Genomic DNA, 24,628 nt, shown 5'->3' with positions numbered 1-24,628 from the left:
ATAAATAAATCACAGGCAAGTGCGTAGTGTAACAGTAAAACTTGCCTTATGGCGACGAGGGCGTCTGTGAAATCTCCCCTTGTGCTGGCCGTAAATAGAAAATAAAGCTGTCCCTATGGAGAGGGAGAGAAAACTGCACTCGTTCATATGGCACTAGACAGTTATGAGCACTTAGCGTCACGCGACAGCCACACTTTACCCATGGGGAAGGACCCCTGGTGGGTGGCTAGGCAGACCCCAGAGCCTGCCTCGGATGCAGAGGCTAGAAAGGAAAATCGCTTTACCCTGATGGGGATCGAAACCCGGCCGCTTAGTTCCTAGTCAGACATATGCGAACTTATCAAACAAGACTGATCATGAACCGGCTGTCAAATTCCGAAATCCCAACTCCGTGGAGTAGAATTTGTCTTCGAAAGCTAGCAGTGTCTCAATGGTCATGGAAATATCTGTCTTTATAGATCTTAAAGGTTCATGACACTGTTCGCAACAGCATTCACTGCTCCCTAATCCTGAAACAGACAAATCTAGTTCATTTTAATATTATACCCTAATATTCAGTATTTTATTAAAGTGTTTCTTCCCTTTAGGTTGTCCTACAATTATTAATTCTGTGACGTAATGTGAAAAGTAAGATGTCGTGAAATGGAGGGCAAAAAGACTGTGTATGACGTCATCTTTGACTATGATGTTCAATTGGTCTTAATTAAAACTGCACTGAATGTTTATCAAAGCAAACTAAAATCCATAACTTATTTGTTCATGTTTACATCACAGAGCTAAAAAAATCAGTTTATGCAACGTAGTTTCGCAAGTATTTAAACTCTGAAAGTCTTCATGCTGTTATATTAGACGGTCGTTCAAAAATATACTAAATAAATTAAATCTGAAATGGTTCGACAATTGTTAAATCGTTAAAGTCTCAAAGATTAAACTTATTTCAAATCGATTTATCCGTTCTCGAGTTGATTTATTCTTGCCGTGGAACACGATAGCACTCAATCGCCACAATCCGTGCTTACTGACTGGTGCTATTCTAGCTACATTGTTCATAAAGCGTCCAATGAGATACGAAGATTGTAATAATTTGAAATTTGTTCGTAGCTTTTGTGCACATATTACGTCGTTTGTCTTAAAAATTAGGAAAACCACGTAAACTGAACCGAGATACAAACACGATACCTAAGATATAAACCCTTAATGACATGAATGGAACCATTCCATATCGCTATTTCAGCTACAGGAGTCTTATAATATTATCGATTGTTTTGTGAGTCTGTCATAATGATTCAGCTGTTAGAACTGCAACAGCGAATTATCAGAGGCAAGCAAGGCTCTGACTGTGATCAGAGCCAAGAATATGTTACGTACGGAAACATATGGCGAGACGGGCTTTTATAATGAAATGTGCAGAGGTCAATCCAATATTGTTACGATCTTTAAATGATGAATGTCAATGTAAATACCGCAAACTTGCGGTTTCAGTGACGGGAACATTTGGCAAGTTACCCCCATCTCTATAAACATAACTCCTGTTTGTAGCTAATAAAGTCTTCATAAATGTGGCAAAGTTCAAATATTTGGGACTGATACTAACAGATCACCAAGAACTTAAGAGTAAATTACAATTGTGGATAACGTTTTACAATTTCAATATTCTGATTTTATCTAAGCGTTTCCAAAGGAACCTGAAAATAACATGGGTGTTAATTCGAGTCTCTACAGAGTTACACTATCCCACGTGCAATAAACAACTCTGTGATTGAAACGTAATAAGCGAACTGACTTCTGACAGCCGCATATCCAGATCCATCGAACTAGAGACAATATTTACATTAAGTGCGGTGTTATGTGTTGGTAATGCAACTTTATCGAAGACTGGGATGTATTTAATTACTTTTTTATTTGTTCCGTTTCACAGTGGCATCAGATCAATTAAATTTCCTGTTCAATAAATCCAAATCAGATCTGCTACATATTCCACGGTGACATATCTCCATACACATCATTCAACTATTGGTCTGAATAAAACACAATCTGCGTATCTGACGTTTCTATTAAAATTAAACCACATGATTTTCATAACGTGGTTTCGTTACTCATAAAACAAAAGTCATAAACAACGTGACCACAATACAGCTTATAGCAGCCCTGGAACCTTCACTGTTCGGTTACATAATGAGGAGGAAACACTAAAGGCGGACAAATCATCATCAGAGTTGTCACGTAGAATACGGAAAGACGAAACGAAGACAGCGAAAATAAAATAACGAGATCAACACAAGAGAAATGAAAAGTAAGGTTCTTGGAGAACAAAGTCTTCCCAAACAAGTTCTTTGCTATTTTTTCAACCTCACAATTTTCTTAAATTTCAGTTTTTCGCTGAGGCAAATAAATCGATTGTGGTCTTTTGGATTGTAAAGCTTTCTACTCGTTTCCAATGCTCTGAAGAATCGTATAGCCTCCATTTCCGACAGCGTGTTTTCTTTTCCCGTCACAAACACGGTCTCTGTGGAGAGTAATCTTGGAGAAACGGCTCGCCAGTACCCACATTTGGAGCCAGATTATAGCCAATATAAATCTATTGACACAGCGCATCAACCATCTAAACATACAGCACCGTACCGTACAGAGGTATAGATTCCGTTGATGATACACCTAATTAATCATCAGCATCATCACGGTTTAAAACTTACGATCTATTCAGTCCTTCAATTAAATAAGTTGCCCTTTCCAACAAAGCTTCAGCCTTGCAATGGATCTTCATCCTCTTGGTGTATATAATCCATTCACTGTTTATGACCGAGCACAAACCTAATTAAATGGTACGTAAATTACACTGCAGACTGGAAAATTGTAAGCACAGATGAATAAAGTAACGAAGGAATTGCTGAAATCAGAGAGTACACAGACACGGATCATCTTCTGTATTTTGTTAAACGACCGAACGTAGTTAAAACACAAATTATAACTCTTGCAAAACACTCAACTATGCGTTCTATTATATATTTCTTACAAATAATCCACATAATTAAATTATTTAATGACATTTCGTTACGGTCGAGTGGTTAGAACTTCTGCTTCGTATTCAGAAAGTTCCGGGTTCGAATCTCCGCCCGGAGACCTCCAGACAAACGCCGGAATAATGCCTTAAATTAGGCCACGGCTCCTCATTCCACACCCTTTCCAATCCCTTACTCATTAATCATCCTGTCAACTAAAGCTGTATAGTCTCAGTTCCTGACAGCGCAGTTAAATAAGCCACAAATAAATTTTAAAAAAAACTCTTTGAGACAGAGCAACGTAACGGATGTTAAAAGAGTTTTTGTTATCATCACTTTTTATCAGTTTACTTTGATACATAAAAACACGAATTTAGGACCCTGCTTTTCTGCTCGCATTGTGTGAACATCACATAAACTGGCTCAGATAAAGCTAAGAAAAAACACCGAAGCACCATTTCACTTTTGAACGCGTAGTCCGGAAAAGTTCCACTCCGTGGCTCGAAACACGCCATTGTTTCGCAAGCTTCACAGCATTCATTCGTCATGGAATAGAAATCAGGAATCGATTGTCAACTTTTCGTGTCGATAAACTCTTTTCTCCAACTCCTATGCATGTGATCCCGAGCGTCGCTTGATGCGACATCGTCACAGATACACATGAATTGAAGCGGATTATTTATTATTCGAGTTTTCTCCTCTGGCTCTCGCAAACAATAAAAAACACGTGTCTAAACAGCAGTACAAACACTTGATCTAAAAATGCACCATCGTACATCGTGGCAGACAACTTACAAGAGAAACTCACTAAGACCTGCCTGTGTTTTGCCAGAGGTATCACTGCGCGTATGTTCCATACCATGAAAGTGTATGAGGGCGTGGAGGTAAAGCTCCAAACCTAAAGGAGAAACGACGAAAATCTCCTTCTGTAAAACATTAGTTTCTAAAGTTGTGATAAGTACATAAGCACAACGCATTTTAAACTTCTGCGCACTCAAGGTCATGTGTTTTCTTACAGCGCTCCACCACTTTATACAGTCCGCGTGACCGCCGTAAATTAACTCGTAGGCCGCCAGTGGCCCGCACGTCTCCGGTTAACAAACACTGAGAGAGGAGACTGAACTGGCCTTAGGCCTGGGATATTGAGACTAAAAGAACAATTAGAACAATTTCTGCCCCTTGAGATTTTAATGGCTGACGCTGTTTCAACCCACCAGACGCGGTATCTGGGAGTTGGGGACACCGGTTTGTTTCAAGTCAGAAAAGTCTTCAGAAATAGCCACACGTGGGTAGAACAATTACCAGGTCCTATCAATAAAACAAGCAGATGAACGAACACATTTTGTGGATGGTATCGGTGTATGTCTTTCGCGCTCCTTGAAGAGTTTACGATAATAAAATGCAGTGAGGACTGGATATAAAATTACGTAAGCCATTTAGCAAAGTTACACACGATTCTAAACCATAATAAACACTGGAGTCAATCTTATAAATATATAACTAAACTATACCTAAAACAAAAATGTAAGGAATTGTTACACGGCTCAGAGGTTCAGCGTTAAATTTTGTCTTACATGTAAAATAAAATCAAAATAAATGCACCGTTAAAGTTCGAATAGGAGCCCTGGCAATTTTTTTAAGTATCTATGCTGCATTATAGAACCATTACTATGCAGACCTTGGCTTTTCTAGGGAATTTTCTACCATGGGGTCGGCCCGTAGCGGGACATCAACATACATAAAACATCGCAGCAAAGCAAAACGCAGACACACATCCATGCCTTCACGGGGATTCAAACTCATGTTCTCAGTGTGCTGTTGGTACTTGGTACATACACCTCTTGGACAGACTATAGCACCGATCTTTTCCAGGCCGAACCACCATCTGCAGTTTCTATGATACCAATCGACTACATCTCGAGACTAAGCCATCTACTACATCAAATAAAATATTTACAGCGCACATACGTAGTGCGACGTAAATGTAGGAAGTTGGTTTCACGGACATTTTCTGTATCACCTTAATCAAATGCCAGCAGGAGCTGGTCCCACACAGTCAATTACATTGCCCCCTAAACTCGCATTTTGTTCGCAGAACCTCGTCCCAGCGAGATGTCAAGTAACGTAATGGCATCCCTTTCATATTTAATAGGGTTTTCAACAGAAGGGTCTATAACAAAGCGAAATATTTAATCTGAAAAGGTGTTACAGTAATATCAACGTTAAGAATCATGTTTGGCTTTCTTGGTTTTTCTTCTTTGCTTTCAATTTGGGCATCGTAATTGACCTTGGTGAGTCTTTGTTTTCGTTCTCCTCAATTCCCAGGGCCCATTATCCAACCTACATATTTTTTCATTAATACCGACTAATTCAGGGATTAGGTATTCAAAATATACTAAACCTTTGTTTTAATTCCTGTTTCATGTGGTTGTTAAAGTTGATCTCTCCAGTAAGGCAATAACCCTAATTGCGTCTGTAAAATAAGTAAGGAGAAGTATATTTGGGTTCAAGTGAGAAGAAACAGAAGGCTGGAAAAAAGCATACTGAAGAACTTCAAAATCTGTACTCCACCAACTATCATAGTGATCAAATCAAAAAAAAAACCGACGGGCCGGGCACGTATCACGCATCGGACAGAGAAATGCATACAAAATTTAAGTCTGGAAACCTGAAGGAAGGAGACCAGTTGGAATACGTACTCACAGATTAAGAGATAATATTAAAATGGATCTTAAATAAGTAGTGAGTGAGAATATTGACAGGATTAGCCTGGCTCAGGACTGGGTACAAAGTATACTAGTGAATATTCCTCGTTATGTACGAAATCCACTGCACACAGGCACATGGAAGCCATACTTTTAACTTAATAATATCGAATGACGTAAGTTGCTGACGTAAAAATGCAAAGGACTACAACACTGAAGTCAACTTCTAACTGAACAAGTTTACTAGGTCAATAACTCACTCAAAGCATTGACTACAACTCTCAGAAAAAATTAGTCGCTTAGCTAGTAACGAATTTCAAGCTTTATATTGCAAACAAGGTGCTTTATTTTCGTGTTCATAACAACCCGTCTATGGGCTCTGTCCTGAATCAGCTAAATGCAGTTCACAACCCCACTCCGTATTGCTTTCAGATCCATTTTAATGTTATCACCATGTGTTTTCCAAGTGGTCTCGTCCCTACACGTGTTTTGCGATTAAGATTTTGCAAATATTCCCCCATTCGACGCTACATGCCTCTATCACCTCATCCTTGATTTCATCACCGTGATAATACGATTAAAGTTTTCTCATCGTAAAAAAATTCAAAATTCGGAGACTCCTGATAATACTACTTTCATATCAATCGATCATTTAAAGGGCTCAGTTCTCTACACAGAAGATTTTGTCCATCCAGAATCGGGATTTTGTGATCCACGACTCTAATATAATTTTTTCCAATTATGCTATTCTCTTAAAATACAATTTTTGTTTTTTGTAATTCCTATAGTTCTGCTCCCTTTCCCAATTTTTAATAATATATTATTGATTTTATTCTCACGGTTACGATCTAATTGCAAACATGTATTTCCTAGATTTCTCTTGTAAGCTACCTCTTCGTTAAAAATACATCATTTTAAAATTAAAAACTGCTGCCTTCACTTGTTTCCGAACATTTTAGTAATATACTCAGAACACCTTCTTCATCTCTACGAGAGGAACATCTACCTCTCCAAATCCTCCCGCTGTTACACTCAGCTACCAAATACCAGTCTCTAACAATACTGACTCATTGCAAATTGACGCCAACAAAAGTTTCTCCGCCCACCACTTTATGAGTTTTCTTGTGCGAAAAGCATAAACCGAAATCAAACTGAGCAAGAAAGCCATTCGGTCTCTTCCTACATAACCAATCTAAACCTACCTCGTTAACAACCACTCTAATGCCCTCCCCATCTATATCTAGGTCTTCCATGTCGACAAAGAATGAAAGCATAAATATTTATGGTGGAATTTGAAAGTAGCGGTGACCTATTTTCAGACACTGCATCAACAGTGACTTCATATAACTGAGGAATATTACGATATCTACTTGGAGCCTCGCTTCAACCACCCACGCCTTCTAGACGCTGTGTAAATTACATCATAATTCATGTCCTTATCGGTTGAGCAAGACACGTGTACGACAAGACAAACGAGGGCTGATAATCTTTGGATTTCGAATCAGACGCAAAAAGAATTATATTTATGGCCAGGGAAATATTCCTTCCAAACTGTCCCACTTTTACACCTACGGGACTATACACAGCTAGTAAATGCACTGTATGACTTAAGGTTCTCATGGATGTTAGTCCGAAGTTGGCTGTCTGCTGCCGTGAAGTCTATGTACAAGTTTACCGACGTTTCAGAGGTAACTGCTGCCTCCATCATCAACGCGATGAGTATTTATCATTACAGCCTGCCCTATTTAAGACTTACAAAAACGCCCAACCACTACACATTCACCTGAAGATGGCAACATAGCCGCAAGTATGATGGACAGACGGACAAGAGGAAACCACGAAGAGAAAAACAAGACAGCAAATAATGAGCGACGAATAAACTGATACTGGCGTTATCGCTGTGATAACCGGCTAGCTTCCTGCCTTAGTGCATCCTTAGTACCAAAGATTTACAGCTGCGAAAACATTTATGTATAATTTGTAGTAACATCACAGTCAAAACAGAAATAAAAACAATGAGAATGTGCATCATAGAAACAAGAAGCGATAGAAGAAATGTAAACAATCGGGGAAACCCGTCGTGACATTTTACCTTGCCTGGTCGGTATGCTCCACATACTGTGAAGCCAGACAGAATAATGAGTCATCCTATCACGAACACCCGACGTTTCCCTGTCTACAAAGGAACAGACATCAAACACCAGAGTTCGTCAGGAGGAGACAGACATCAGGTCCCTCCTCCCCCGACACCTTCTACGGAACCCTGAAGGTTCACAAGATTCTGCCACTGGCCCCTGCCCTAAGCCATATGAATTCAGTGCACATCCTGACAATGAATTTCTGATCCATTTTAATAACATCATTACAAGAATTTTTTTCTTCACGTCGTTCCAATAAAAATTTCCCCATGTATTTGTACACGCTGCACATTATTAAGTTAATTATGTAACTTTCTCCATCCTTCAGGGCCATCGTCTTTTTGGTGTATGTAATTGATACGCCATTATTTAATAAGACAAGAAACACTCTTCCTTTCTTTATCGCTGCGTTCCATCTATGGAACGGTTACAGCGTCGTTAAACAGTATGCAAATAAGCCGCTGATTCTTGTATATAGGAAGAACGGAACACAAATGCGCACAGCTTAGGATGCTATTACAGTCAGTGTGTGTCATTTAAACAGGCCCAAAATTTAAAGGAAAAAAGTAAAATCATTAATTTCATGGTTTATACCTCGTCCTCGAATTGACTGCACCAGCGAAAAATGCTTTTGGAACATGACTGAAATCTTTAACATTAATTCATGCATTCTCACTGCAATATGAACTTAAAAATTTTTGTATCACGTCACAGTTTAAAGAAAAGCAATAATGAGAACGGAAGATCAGACCATGACAGCTTCCTTTCACATCCTTTCCAATTCATTATTCACTAATCGTCCTATCATTCGATGTCATATAATCTCAGCCACAGACTGCGTTGTTAAATGAACCACAAATAAATAAAACGAGGCAATCACGTGTATCTAAGCCAACAAATGAACGTCACGGAGCGGAACAAAATTAAGAAGGAAACAAGACAGTTTTTATAAATCCCTTTTCATCGGATTCTCCCTCCCCCTTCCGAAATTAATCGTGGGCTTTCAACTGCAGACAATGAATACAGCCTTCGGCGTCTGACAGTAATTTACACTTCGTCATGTCTTGCTTAAAGACACTTGTTAATATCGACCCACCCTTGTCTTTAACCAGGGGTGGAAAGTTCACGTGAACAGTGTTGGCCGTGTTAGTGCGGCTAACACTTTGTAAAACGAAAAATAATAGACCGTCTTGCTTTCATAGTTCGGTGGTATTTCACACTGGAATATAGCAGAAACAATCAGATAAAATACATCGTTGACCAGCTGCAGCCAGCTGGTTCAGGCTTACACTCGTGGCGAGCGCCTGGCTAAAGATGCATTTTATCCGATCGGGTCTGTTGTGTTACAGCGTACGGAGTATCAATGAACCACGAAAGTAAGACATAAAGACTTATTTATTTATCGTTTTTAAAGTGTTAAGCTGTGTTAATACGGTTAACTGAACGCTCCACAAGTGTTTATGCCCATTGCCCCATTTAACATAAAGTTTAGCACATCGTTGGAGGCCCTATTTCAATTCCACAGCCAAACGTAAGAAAATAAAAAGGTGACAGAATAAAATCACGAAATTCAGTGCAATTAATGAGTTTGACTGGGACAGAGGGGCGCGTCTACGGGAAGCTTGGCTCTCATACAGCTTACAGATTAATGACATGCGGCCTACAAATAACTCATGACGGATAGAAGCAAACAATGACCACGGACAGAAGTAAATTACAGTCCACGACTGTAATCTTGAGACTTGCACGGAATGCAGGAAGTCCGTAGCGTTAAAGGCAGACGCTATCTTCCCTCCTTTACCCCACCTCCTCACCCCGCAAGTCTCAAGATTACAGTCGCGGAGTGTACCTCCTTTATCAAGTCAATTGTAAAAACAAAGTTTAGCGATTTAAATTTTAATCCGCGAAATTACAAAAGACATCCGTGGACTGATATTTGTTTTACGGGAACAAGTTTCTACAAAATCCTATGTGGCCTTTAAATTTAGGTTAAACACACAAATTCTGCTACAGGGTCCATTCCAAACCGCTCGTGTTAATACCACCGACCCCATTAATCACTGTTCAGTTAATTGGGCATGTGTTCTATTTTTAAAAAATCGATTAAGGTGAATTAATTTGTGTCAAAACGTATTTATTGAAAAGTAACAAATCACCACCGATTCTATCCACAGACTCCGATCAGCAGGTCATGTAATCATCCTATGCAGCCTACGTCACAGGAAACCTCACTATGTGGTCAAGTGTTATTGAATGCGCTATTTGCCTATCTTACCCAGTTTACTAAACATACTTAAGTTGGCATGCACATTCAGGTGCTCTGTACGCTTTGGGATAACTTAAAACCCAGTAACATCTTAAGAGCCCTCCCATATGCGCCTACAAGTCATCACATTGTTACAACACACTTGTAATAACAGCCTTGAATACAACATTTGTAATTATTCACTTCGTTGCCCTGGTAACGTCATCGCCCGTCATGTGGCGTAAAGAAAATGTTTATAAACTTGGTGTACTCCGAAGAGTACGCATTTCCAAAACTTGATGCTCATACCACTATCCGATAACCAAAACTTAGATTGATTTTTTTGTCAAATTTATTTGTCAACAAAACCTGGAAGATGGCTGTCCTCTGCGATATAGCGCCGTGTACTTCAGCAGATTTTTTCCGACGTTTCGGCAATACTTACTGTGTACCATAGCCATTCTTGATGATAAGTACGTCTGGAACGTCGGTCAGTATCTACCAGAATACACGGCGCAAAGTCCCTGAAGACAGCCATCAGACCCATGAAAGTCCCACGGAACAGATGATTCACAGTGTGGGGATGGAACACTTTGGGACCGGCCCGCAGCAATGGCGTCAAACTACTTACTCCGACTCGTTGTTCTCGAAGACAATTTGTCCGCGCGCGACCTCGTACTCCTTGCCGGCCTTCGCCGTTCCATCCTCCGTGAAGTACGTGACGGCGACTCGACCCCGGGCCCCGCTGCATCGCACTACCCGGAGCTCATACTGACCCACAGACTCCACTAACTCCACGTCCTTCTCGGGAAAGGCGAACACTCCTCCGTGATCGTCATCCAGGATCATGACGGTGGCGAGTGAAGGACTGACCAGCTGTGGGGCCGGCGGCGGAGGCAGGGGTTTTGAAGAAAGACGTCGAATCGGCGACGGAGCAGCATCGCCATTGGACTGGCCCGTCCTCAGATTACGGAGACGAACGTAGAAATGCTCATCCTCTTCGAAGACGTCGTCGTCTATAACTTGAAGACGGAACGTCTGATAAACTTCGCCAGGGCGGAAGACTAGAGTTCCCCGGGCGCCGATATAATCGGAGCCTTCATTAGCAGAGCCGTCTTCCGTGGCGTAATCGACCATAACGACCTGATTGATGTCGCCGCCCTCACGAACCACACGCATCTCGAACTCTCCCACGTTCTCCATGACGGTGTAGTGACCAGGGTCGAAGTAAACCTTCGTACCGGAATCCTCCTCGCGCTGCAGCTGAGCTTTGACCTCTGACAGGTCACTCTGAGCGCGTTCCTGAATCTTTTTCATGATATTGCCACCGCCCACCATCTTCCGCGTAGCCTGGACGCGATAGAATGCGCGACTCTTTGGGCCCTTATTCAGGACTTCCTCCTGAGCCATGATTTCTAGCTGTTCCAGGTCCAACGCCGGATACTTCTTCCTCAACTCCCGCAGGGTATTGATGTACTGACGACGGTTGTGTTCAAACTCTCGGACCTCCTCACTCTCAGCTTCATCCTCCAGAGACTTGAGACCGCCGTCGACGTGATTGATCTTGTTGGCCAACTCCACGTTCCCCTCGCTCTGCACGATGACGCCGTGCCGGTTCATACGGTAGTCCTTGTGCAGATACTTGTAGATTAGGAGTCGCCGATCTGCAATGTAGGCCGTCCCGACTGTGGCCGGGAAGAACAAGAAGGTGAGCAGACCCTCCCACACTTCCACCTCGCCGACGGAAAAGACGGACAGGATGAGGTACAGCCACACGTACGCGAACACTGACCACGTGGCAGTCACGAAGAACACCCGCAAATGTTTGATCTTTCGTACCTGCCCGTCTGGGATCACCATCACGCAAATAGCAATGATAATAAAAAGGTTGTAGGCAGCGGAACCAACTATGGTTCCCGGCCCCAAGTCACCTGCCTCAAAATTCTTCGCGTATATTTCTATAATGGAAAGAAGAATTTCCGGAGCGGAAGACCCGAGAGCCATGAGGGTCAAATTGGCCACAGTCTCGTTCCACACTCTCACAACTAGAATTTGCTTCTCGCCACTCTTCTTGCGAACGACGATCTCCTTCTCCTGCGACGTTATGACTTCGATGGCGGCCATGAAACGATCTGATATGACAGACACGCCAATGAAGAGGTACAGCATGGCGAAGAAGTAAACAAGCCCTCGGGCGATTCGGTCGCCGACGCTAAGATTGTCCGAGGGCAACCAGACCGGAAGGAGAAGTCCATCTTGGCACTGTTGCGTATAATTACCCGATTTGGAGGCCTCGCAACATTGCAACCCCAGTGCTAGCAGTAAGACAGCTGCGGCAGCCGACGCCGCCATGATTCCGTAGGAAGCCGTGCACGTCACAACATCCTCTACCGTCCGGCACACGCGCTGCTGGTCTAGCAGCTACTGAGACCCCACCTCGTCGCTACGACCGAGCCTCGGCGCAAGTCCGCTGCTTCAACGCACTCACTCAACGCCACTGCTGCCTTTTCTTCGGACTCCGAGGAGCGCACAGACATCGGCATTAACGCGTGTAACGCTCGACTGAACAACGTCTAAAAAAGACGTCATGTTATGAATGTGTGCCCACGCTGCAGGACGATCCCAACACCCGGTGTTGGCGCGGACCTTCTGCTGGGTGGAACCGTCCACAATGTCGTCATGCGCCCGACCACACTTTTTAAATGGAGCAAGACGTCTGGGTACAGCCTTAGGACACAGCAGGAGAAAGAGAGAAAGTAAATACGGAATAATGAAAGCAGCGAAGAAGTGGAAAATTAAGGAGAAGGAATAAAGAAATGAGAAAGAAAGAAAATGCTTAGACAGAGTGCAAGAAAACTTTTAATGAACGAACATCCAATTCAGTTCATTTCTGGCTTGTAGTGTCAAAGAAACTCTGTTCGATGATGCAGCTAGACTTAAAAGTCTCAGGTTTACAAACTGCAAAAGGTTCAATAAATTTAAGAATTATTTCCTTTTTAAAAATCAAAGAACGCATTTTTATTTGCATTTCTTAAAACCCAACATAAGAACGTTTTACGACGTATCGGTACTATTTTTTTCACAACTGAAAATCTGAAAGAACAGGTAAGAGATCTTAACGTGTCTGTCTGTACCACACTTCATGCTCTCTGTTTTGATTCCTCGTTTAAAACTTGACAAGCAACAAAAGTGAAGGTAAATTACAACACTTGACCTTGCTCACATCTGCTAATGAAAGGGCCAAGTACCTACATTTAGGCATTATATTCATCATCATTGTCAGAAATCGCAATTCTCGTATTTATATTCCGGTGGAACAAATGTTGGGCGTCATACGTCAGTAAAACGACCAAACCAAATTTTATGCACTTTTGTCTCACCGAAGTAAAATGTTTTCTTTTATTTAAAACACAGAACCTTGTAACAAAAATAAACACTCCGTTGTTCACGTAGGAATCTGCGATCATGAATATAACTCTACGAAGTTGGCATTCTACGCGGGATAAGGGCATGAGGACAACAACACTGGCCCCCCCTTCCCGAATACTTCTTACCCACCGCATTTTTAATTTCTTTGCTCCGACGTCAAGCTAGACCCGGGCAGAACCAGCAGTAAAGATCTTTGTAACAACAAAAATAAACTATCTCGTGTTCTGGTCGATTGACGTTCCGGTGTACCACACAGCAAAAACTTAAAAGACTGAGCCGGTGAACTATCTTCAGTTGTCATGTGACGTCAGACGATGGTTCCATGTTTGGGAAGAGACGGTAATTAAGCCGTCGGTCAATGAGTTCGACTTTGTATATCAGGGTAATGTAAACACTTGAGGGTTCAATGCTCGTTCGAAGAAACTCGGAGGAAACAATAAGCCTTGGTCATTACCCAAGTTAAAAGAAAGCTATTATAAAACTGCCACAGTCTTCACGACAAAGTTATGAAGGCAATATTTTGATCTAAGATGGATAAAAGTGAAAAAATAACAGAGAAAACGTCATTACAATGAACTTCAGTGCTGAGGGCCTATTCACACCTGACATTAAAAATAAATACAAAAATGTTGTACGTCCTGATTTTTGGTTACAGTGTAAAGCGAGCTAAAGACAAATTATAAATGTCTGAAACAAGTTGCTCATTAAACGTTTTTAGAAATGTACAGGACATTCCTGCAACCCAGTGGAGCAGATATTCATGCCCCCTTCCTTGTTGTAAATCCACAACCGCAATTCTGATTGCCTAGCACACTCGTACGACATACTCGGTTGAAGTTACCTGGTCCACTCACATTGGAGGTACGCAGGGACCTTATCAGCATTTCACCCGACCCGTCACGAGGACTATTCGGCCCGACTTAGTCCGGGCCCAAAGTTTATCTTGAAATATGTTACCCGCACCATATATAAAGCCGACGCACTTTCAGTCCAGCCCAAATTAAGCCCGATCTATTTACAATCTTCCCTGACTTATACATCATTAATACACGTTTCCCTGGATACTTAAATTCCAGCATTCCTCGAATTATTCAACGACCCTCTAAGAACATCTGACCTTATTTTGGCGTTTGACATCGGATGCAAAGTTTCTAAGGCGTTACTTCGAACTACTTCTGGGAGCGGGCAGTTACGAAAAGTGTCCCACTAACTGTATGACGTAAGAGGGGAGTATCTGGATGACGCGATGATAGCCACACGTGTTATGACGTAAATATCGATGTAGTAGCGATGACGAGTATGAGAACTGATTCAGCTGGGAGGAAACACGCACTGTCCCACTCGCTGCATATACAATTAGTGACATCAGTGACTGGAGTGGGGTCGGACAATTATTTTCATGATTTCTTTTCAGGCATAACATGAATGCACAATGTGAAGTCATGTTCGTGAGCCTATCCTTCCATGAGGCCGCGATTTCATGTTACGAAGACTGAACATAGAGCACAAACAAGAGTTTGGCTTGAGCTACGCCATATTTTGTTGGTGAAATTGGGAAATTTAACTTTGATGTGGCCAGTGAATTGTCAGGACTGTGCATTGTGAAAAAAAATGTAGTAGATAATTTCCATTTGCAATAAATTAACAGCAAGGCCAATAAGATTTACTCAGCCACGTATAACACACTGTGTTGCAAATTGCAGAATCCTTTCTGTATTATTCTGTGGAAAAATTGTTCGAAACGTTATCGATTATTTGTACTGGGTAATTGTAATTTACAGTTCTGCCAACAGATATCGGATGGATAATGAATGAATCTGTGAAGACGGTAATGAAAATTTTTTCTATAAAAGGCGGAGAAATTCTTGGCTACGTATTCGATCACCAGTTTCTCAAAGAGCACTGCTCCACTGTTCGTTGGATAATTCATGGAATAATAGCGCCACTCCTAAGCCTGAACATCCCTTTACACCATTACGTATGCGCACTAGACAATCGCTGACGCTACTGTTACAAATATCAAATAATTTGTTCGTGAATCATGCAGTGTCACTGAATCGTATTTATGAGTCACGTAGTAAGACAATTGGGTAGAAATAACAAAAATTTATCGAATATAAATCAAAACTTTTCTGGTGCCAGGGAAAGGGTTGAAGTCCAAAAATTATATCCGATGTGTGATTTCTACTTTACAGCTATTACAACAGCCTTGATTTCGTACGTAAATTGTATAATCATATTTCTATATTTTTTAAAACAAATCAATAAACATTATTTGTGAGAATTTGAGGTTCTCACGGCGGTGAGTCCGATGATGGCCGCGTATTCTGGTAGAAAATTACTAACTCTGAAAGGTAGGTGCAACCCAGAAGACATTCGCGTCTCGTATCCAGAATATAGGCCAAGTCAGAAGATTATTGTTTATATTAAGCATGTTAGCCCAGCTAGCATGGTTAACATGAACGCTCAGTTCTGTATCCATTTACATTTTACCTGTTGTGTTATATGGGTTCAAAATTTGATCTCTCATCTTGAGAGAAGAACCCGCAAACATTAGCCAACTACAACTTGCATTGCCTCAAAAGCTGTTTAAAATAACCCATCAGGTCAAAACAAGTGACTGAAAATACAATAGCATATTAAAAGCAGAGAGCCTGCATAATAAGAAGCCTAATAATCTCTACTCTTCCCCAAATATAATCAGGGTTGACCAAATCAAGCAGGAAAAGATAGGCAGGGCGATCGTGGGAAATATAAAGTGCACACAAAAATTTAATTGAAGAATCTGAAAAAATAGACAATTGGCAATACTGTCTGGGACATGAAGTCAAGACCAGATGACGTCACAAGGCCACAAATGTTTCAAAACTTGGTCCATGTCGTGCACATGTCACCCTCGATCACAAGGAACTTGGTTAGGAGAAACTACTTCATCCGTGAGTATACACATTTTAGATTAAGTTGTGTACAGCGATGAATCACGGTACCACCGTAAGTGGGTGGATACGTTGATAGCCAAAACAGTTGAGTGATGTGTATTTCAAACATCACTTCAGATATTCTTCTTTAGGCTACGTCAAACTTGAGGAAAAGAACAAACGCACGCGTCTGTGAACGTGGTGGACATGCCCCACATTTAATATAATATTTTTTTCCTGATTTTAATGTAATTTATTTTTTTGACACAAAGAACATGTATTAAGAATGGGTTGCGTGACTTCTTGATCACTTTGTAAAGAACTGGGAATCGTAGTCAAATGAAAAACTTTATTTTGATATAAAAAATGGAATGTGAATACTAAAAACATACACAATTGAAGGTCGGGGAAGACAGAACGCTTTGTTCCTGATTACACGCTATCCGCAACATAAAAATTCTCAGCGGAGTACAATAATACAGACATTTTTGTTTACAGTTGCAACTTCGTTGTGAGTGTGTGATACGCCGTGTCCTGCCTTGAATGGGTTAACGTAAGAGTCATCTACTTAGATACACTAACATCTCCATTCACTTCAGTTAATGATACGGGATTAGACACTTTCTGAGGTTACAAAAGCAGTTCAATGACTCTCATTCGTGGTCTTCCAAAGTCTTGCTTTCCACGAGATCTGTGGTTTCTTTTCTCCGCTGTCTGGCATCCAGACTTCTCACTTATACCCACTGTTCCTTAACATAATCGGTGATTTTATTAACTTCAGATAAGTTCCTTATTCCTGCTGCTTCAATCCTCTGTTTATCCTTGCATCAAAGGGTCCAACATTCCCTTGCGTTACAAAGCTTATTTCTCAGGCAAAGTTATGAAAATTCAATTGGACTGCCTTATCCATTTGTCTACAAAAACACCGTACGTACGCAGTGCACCATTTAAAACGCAACCCAATAACGTTCACGTGCTACGGTACCAAAAAAAAAGAAGAAGCAGAATCAGGTCCACTCTGTATAACATTCTACCAGTTTGCCCGGTAACACGCGAGTAAAGGTCACTCTTGTTGCTAGGCCGCTGCTCACACCATCTGCGCAAAAGCTTTGCAGGTGCGAACATGGTGTCTTCACTCTCGAACACTACTTCGCATCGAAATCGATTGCTGCTGTTCGCTAGGCTCTTAGAAATGTTTATCCTGACGAGAAAATACCCAAAAAAGAAAGATAACAACACACCGACTGGCAACAAAATTTCGGGTGGATGCTTATCTTAGATAATCTGGTGGATATTTCCCGCACCAACTTGTAAATATCTCTGTAACAAGTATTTCTGTTTCAAGGTCAAATCATTTCTCTGACAGACTGTACTTCGAAAATAGGTTCACCACGTCTGCGTGGTCCTAGCACAAAACTGCTGCATAATATTCGACCCACAAGAGTTTTCGAAAATCCAGCTCATTCTCAGATTCCGTCCAGGGACTGACCAAACTGTCCCGTACAATGCGTGCCGCAGTGCGGCTTCTGGTGAGATAAGGGTGGGATAGTGGTGGGGTGGGGTGGGTGGGATTCGAAGATGACTGTCTTGTGGGGCGTTGCGCCGAACGTCCTGTTTCTAACAGAAACTTTGAAGACAGTCATCTTAGAATTGGTCGTCGTGAGAACTTTAAACCTCATTAGATATCCTGGTTAGGTAAAGACAAAGTTGTGACCGCCAGTATACGTCATGGTGAAGTAGTGTAGGAGTGTGAATGGAATCATACAGTCATCAGAGACCTCGGCGATGGTAGAGGTGAGATCAGCTGTTCTGTTCTAGGGACCTTAAATACAAAATTTTGCTTTCGTAAAGTTAACAGAGGAACAGACCATTGCAAACAGCGGGATGTAAAAATGCCAATATTTGTCTCAAATACGTTAATCTCATTCGAGATAAAATCACCGCTCCTTAATCTAACTAGACTAAATACAACTCAGAATTAAATCGCAGAGTCCAAAGGTTCGCAGTCTGCGGACCGCCGATGTCCTCCAGTTCATTTCCTCACATTTTCTGTTGCCACACAGAACACACACGAACTGACGAGGCAATATTGAAGGGAACTGATATGAGGTTCTGCGCACGCTCAGTAAATATTTTCCTAAAGGGAAGACATCAGGACCTACTTGAGATAACTGTCTTCTTGGAAGTTGCACCGTGTATTATGGAGAAGTTTCACCAGGGTCCTGATGACGGAGGCACAGAGCACCTCTGAAACGTCGGTAAATTTTTACCAGATTGCACAGTGAAGCATCCCAGAAGGCAGTTATCTTGACGCTCGTCGCCATTAAAACCTCAAATCTCACAGAATTTATATGTTCACGGTCAACGATAATTATGAAAATAACGTAATTTCGAAGCTATCGTAAGAAATATCACAAAGCTCCAAATTTTCCGGACGTCAGGACGATGCTACCTTTCGATTGACTTGTACATACTATAGATGCTTCTATTTGGTCACAATTCCTATTACATTAGAGTCTTCATTCCGAAGTTTTTCGTGGGTGTCCTTAACACATCCAGGCTAATGCTGGAATAGTATAGTCAAGAAACTAACAAATTCCATGTACCAAAGCCCGCTTCTAGACGCGATCCTTAGCCATTTCCAGCCACAGCATATTTTCACTAATTATCTCCATAAAATCCACCTCAGTATTACGCTGTCACATCCTTCTAGATTTTCTAAGTAACCGCATTCAAAAATCTTTCCGCATAAAATTTTTAAGCACATTTCTTGTATCTCATGTGTGCTACATGCTCAATGCATCGAAACCTCCCTATATATCACTGTGTTTCCCAAAACACGTTGCATGTAGACGTCACAAATGTTTGTGAAGTGTATCAAAATCTTATTATCATCGTTTAAAACGTTACAGTTGCTCAGCTGGTTTAAAATTCACTTTATGTGGGTTCGGATAGCTGAATCCTTCTTTCACAAAAGCCCAACCTAACCTCGCAGACATCTGAAAGTAGTGCACATTCTCATAACCTATTTCTTCAAGATCAGTTTTAATATGTACCTCTGCTCATCCCGACACAGAACTTTCTCGTGATACATACCCCGTTTATGCCTTGCTACCTGATTCAGTATTCCAACAGCCTAATTGTGTGTTACAGTACAGAGTGAACGTGCTCTTGGTTGAGGGCCTATATCGCCTTTATATGATTGAAAATTCAATAACAGGTGAACGGTAGAGCACACGAGGTGTCAGTGGGGCGTGAAATTAACATCTCTGCATACACGTTCCAGGACCAATGTAATTAAGTTCCCACAGCGGTGATCCTACGGGATAAATCACTTGTCACGACATAGCATTCCTCTACAGACCTGACATCCCATGACGACCATCTTCGTTAAAGAGTAACGTGTACGATAACGAATCCGCATTAATCCCCTTTTCTAAATTAAACTGAAAAACCACAATGAAATTTACAATTAAGAATGACGATTCTGTAACCGCAAAGTAGGTAGGTCTATATAACAAATATAAATAGAGAGTTTGAATTACTGAGCCGTTGGCGTATAATCTGATTATCATCAGAACCTTTTAGAATCGATTTGTATCCTTTCAGGATCGCAGTTTAAGGATTTGTGGCATTTAATGATGATACAAATCTAATAAACATTATTGAATTAAGATTAATCATCTTTACGAAAAAAATATGTTAAATGCACATTGCATTGACGTAACTTATTTGCAAACTTCACACACGAACTTAACGTTTTCTGCATCTGAGCATTCTGTGTGATACGATTACACACACACACACACACACACACACACACACACAAATTGCTTTCGCAAAGAATGAGATAAGAATCCAGATCTACTGAATGGATTTGTTAACATAAGAGGAATGTAAAGGTTATATCAGATACTGTAAGCAAAGCAAAATGACCTCAGACAAAAATACTGGTTACTGTATGTAACACAAAACTTCTCTTGTCACACTTCCAAATTCAATGCGACGAGGTATGTTTTATTTTGAACAATGAGGAAAAAAGTGAATCAGAGATATGCGTAAAATTACATTTGAAGTGGAAGAATTATCAACCTAACATTTACTTTATGTTTACGATGATGATGATGTTCTGGATTTTTACGCCGTGTAGACTCGCCAGTAGATATCAACGTAAAGGATAAACACACTGTCCCCATCATCAGTCAGATTGTTTCTCCGAAACGTCGGCATCTACAGAAGAGTCTACAAGGCACCGAAATATAGACGAACATCATCCATCATCCTCACTGCCGTGAAAACCTCAAATCTTAAGTTAGGTTTATTTTAAGTGGTGATTTGATAAAATTTTAATAAGAATTTTACGTACAAGCAATTTAAAATAACCAACGCAATTTACAATGAACCCAACACTAACACATTTTAAAGTATTATAAATGTTATATTTTGTGACTAACGAAGTTTAATTATTCTACCCCCGTCTCTAAAAGGCAAACTCCTACTAACTCCTATGTGAGAAGGTGACAGTGTTTTTGTGATCTAAGGGCTGTGTCTGGAGTACCTGTTCAATTTTTTGTTCTTTAACATCCGTTCAGCGACACGTCATTCATTCTGACTGCGTCATCGATAAAACCAATTCTACCGTTAATTCACACAGGAGTGACCTCTGCGGAAATTGGATTTCAAACAAGGCATTTCAGCGTGCAAATCTTCATCTCCTGTGATATCCGTCTCTCCATTTTCCTCGCGTGTGCAGAACTCCTGACTATGACAGCGAACATCCAAAAGTGACACCCTTCGGACAACCACGATGACATCCAAAGACAACTAACGCGTCTCGTTTATTTTTCAAGACAGGAGATTTAATTAGCCCTTAAATTTAAAGCATCGGAAATTGTGAACACGTGAGCTCGAATAGTTAAACGTTGGAGGACATCTTGAAAATTTCTGATTCACGTTCTTGTGGAAAAAGAAGCGATCGATATAGAATTCGTTTCCAGCGCGATCTGTTTCCTTTCTCAGATGCATAAAATATTCCAATAATCACAGAAATAATTAAATAAAGAAATGAACAGAAGGAAATTTATGAATTTTAGTATATATTTTAAATTCTAATTTCGAAACGTATTTTGATAAAATCAGTGGTAAAAGACACAAGAACAACTAACAAAAATTAAATATATGCCATATCTCAAATAACAATAGTACACATATTGGCCAATAGGGCATGACGTAAACGGAAGTAGAGCGCAGGGGTTGGATCATCCGTTCCTAGGCCGAATTCTTTCAGTTGATATCGGGACTTCTTCTTGTGCGGTTCTGTGGTAGTGAAAGTGTAAGTTGCAGTAAAATTATGTTTTTGCTAAATGGTGTTCTCATCAATTTATTAATTTTAACGGAAGTATTTAAAAGTTAATTTGTTATGATTCTTAATTTTGCGAATATAAATAGCAGCGATAATATTTAGCAGTAGAAGAGAATTTTTAAAAAAATAATTAAGGCAATAAATTTGTATTTTCTTTGAAGTGAATAAATCTAATTTTCTCCAACTGCGTCACTCTTAGATCCATTTTTTCTTGTTATAGTTTCCATGATTTGCTGTTCTGTTACTGTGGCAATTTATTAATTCCGAAGTCGTAACTGCAGAAGCCGCATGGTGCTTGCCCATAAATGCATCGTTCTTTGGCGAAACAGGGTCAAACTTACGGCACACTACATTAAAAAAATTCCATTTAAAATTATTATTTGTACGTCTGTTTTCCGATGCTGTTGTCGATGATGTCCTTTTTTAGTGTTGTTTAGGTTGGAGTATTCCAGATGAAAATATGCTGCTTTCAAAGATGAGGGCTTTAAATCCTTGGAGCAGTCTTCCTTGAAATGGTAATTTTGGCTCTGGTTTTGTATATTCTAATTGGTTTATTTTACTATACTTTAAATCCCGTTTTGAAAGCCACAAACGTCTTTTGTGATAAATTCAGCCATATTTGATTTGAGCTTCATGTTGTAAAGTATTTATTTAAGAACGTAGAGCACTAAAATTGACCATACAAGTTCTAGTGGTAATTATGTTGTGCTTCTCCGGTTCAACCATCTATAACTTTTGACTCGTTCAGAGCGAATTTTGGAGGGTTTTGTATCATATCACGATTGTAAACTTCGCGATTCGTAGGCAAAACGACCAGCTGTAGCCTTCTGGTCTAGCAGGAAGCAGGAACTACCCTAGGGCATTGTACCAACAGAGTAAGGACGCGTTTGCTCCAGTTCAAACTACCGTAACAGACTGCAGCGAGAAGTTACCACTTCATTCCAGTTTGAGCAAGTTAATTCTCCCCATCATTGTTCTTATTTTCTTTTTATAGCCCTGTAGTTGGCTGTGTACAAGTTTCTATTTCTTCACTGGACATTCGACAGGGCCTCTAGGATGGTTACTGGCCCATCTCATGGCATTACAGTGAAAAGCTCTGTTTCCATCATTTGGTTCCGTCCGTTGCTTGGGAACCTCCAAATCCAAAACGTTTCTCTTTTCTGCCACGTTAAACTCAGTGTCTCTCACTTCCATTCCTCAAATTTCTCTTCTCTCATTCTGCCATGTGGACAATGCTTCAAGGGTCAAACCAAGATGATAATATTTCAAAGCATTTCAGAACACGTGTTCAATGTTACAACACCCATAACAGTGGATGACGAGAGGTTTCTGTACAATAAATGGCTGCTACCAGCAGCAGCAGTGACTACGCACCACATAAACAAGCAGCGGCCTGGATGAACAGAACTGTTTGCCACAACGAATTTGATATGAATTTTGCTAATGGATATCTCGTGTACAAATACTGATTTATTAAGTTTTTTTCTGATCTCGTATGCACAGGCTAGAATGGTCAATGTACCGAAGGCATAAGCCACAAATACACAATACACAGGGATTTAGTGTACCTTCCGCTGTGCTTATAAATTCTGTCACCTAGTTTGTGTTTTTCTTGGCGCTAGATCATGAAACCAACCTTGGCTTCCTCTATTGTTTGGGAGTGTTTTCTTTGGACACTATCCAGTGTTAGGATTGAAAAGTGTGTCTGACCTTCCGCTGGTAATTATAACCTAATCGTAAAAATTTGCGTGTGGTAAAAAGACCAACGTCTCGCACACCTCTCTGCCACTTGTATACTCATAATTTGGGTTCGTGTCTGCAACATGAGGCACAATACTGATTGACGGATACCGCGTTGCATGTTAGAATATGTGACTTGGAAATACACGCATAATTCTCTACGAGGACCAGACTTCTATACGCTGCGCCTAATATTTGTGATATTCGGGCTTAAATTGACGCAGCAGTCATCAGTGAAAGAAACCTAGAAGCTGACCATTGGTCACAAACGAGCAAATACATCCCAGACGCCATTTATATGTGTATTGAATATGAAGAGCGCTTTGTTAGATCTTATAACAACAATAATTTGTGACTCTAAATCCAATCTAGGCTCGCGTCACGACATACAGCAAGTGCTGGAGGTAGATATGAATACAGAAATCCATGCGGAAATGCTGAAGAAAGCAGACTACTTAAGAAACCCAAGCAACGATGTGATGATAATATTAAAATGGGTTTTAAATAAACAGGATACGAGGGCGTGAATTATATTCATCTGGGTCAAGATAGCGACCACTGACAGGATGTTGTAAACACAGCAATAAAAATGGCTGTCTCCTAGAATGTTACGACGTGTAGTCTGCTCATTTCCCCGATGATGGAAGTAGCAAGCACTTCCGAAAGTTCGCTAAACCTCTACCAGACTAAAAGGCGCAACATTCCAGAAGACAGTCATGTTCACTCTTGCCGCCTTGAGAATCTTAAATCTCACAAAGATAATGAACCCTCGTGTTACATAAAAGGAACATGGCCTCTGTTGAGATAGCCAGCCGCGGATAGCACAGGACACCAATTACAACGCACGAGGTAATGGAACACGAAACCTTTTTACTGCTTCAACGACGCCAAAGCATTAAGCTTTATAAATAATAAAGGACTGCATGCTATTGAAGACAAATGATCTTGCCTTATAACGCTCCCTTGGAACCTCAAATACCACGAAAACCTTTCTTCCTACAGATAATAAATACCCTGATAGCACGCAATATTATATCTAGCTTGGGTCGAGTGACCGTAGAATGAGGGTAAAATTGTTCCTGTCCCTAAGGG

The 24,628-nt window shown here is 40.7% G+C and overlaps 1 protein-coding gene across 7 annotated transcripts in view; it reads right to left on the bottom strand.

Annotated features, from left to right (window-relative positions):
* The window catches only part of Calx (sodium/calcium exchanger 3), a 71,732-nt gene extending 58,961 nt beyond the window's left edge, over window positions 1–12,771 (bottom strand). For 2 of the 7 annotated variants that reach the window (XM_022057231.2, XM_087344114.1), the window contains exon 1: window positions 10,719–12,768. In XM_022057231.2, the coding sequence (XP_021912923.2) occupies window positions 10,719–12,439 (1,721 nt within the window). In that variant the 5' untranslated portion in view covers window positions 12,440–12,768. Of the gene's footprint in view, window positions 1–10,718 lie in introns of all 7 variants that reach the window. The other 5 variants (XM_087344110.1, XM_087344111.1, XM_087344112.1 and 2 more) reach the window with 4 other exon arrangements.
* Window positions 12,772–24,628: the final 11,857 nt, after the last annotated feature.

This window comes from Zootermopsis nevadensis, unplaced genomic scaffold, assembly GCF_977971745.1.
Source record: "Zootermopsis nevadensis isolate Lab colony 2312 unplaced genomic scaffold, Znev_1.0 Znev_ptg000007l, whole genome shotgun sequence".
NCBI classification, from domain to species: domain Eukaryota; kingdom Metazoa; phylum Arthropoda; class Insecta; order Blattodea; family Termopsidae; genus Zootermopsis; species Zootermopsis nevadensis.
Note: the sequence above shows the minus strand (reverse complement) of the source record. Positions and strands in the feature narration are given on the sequence as shown.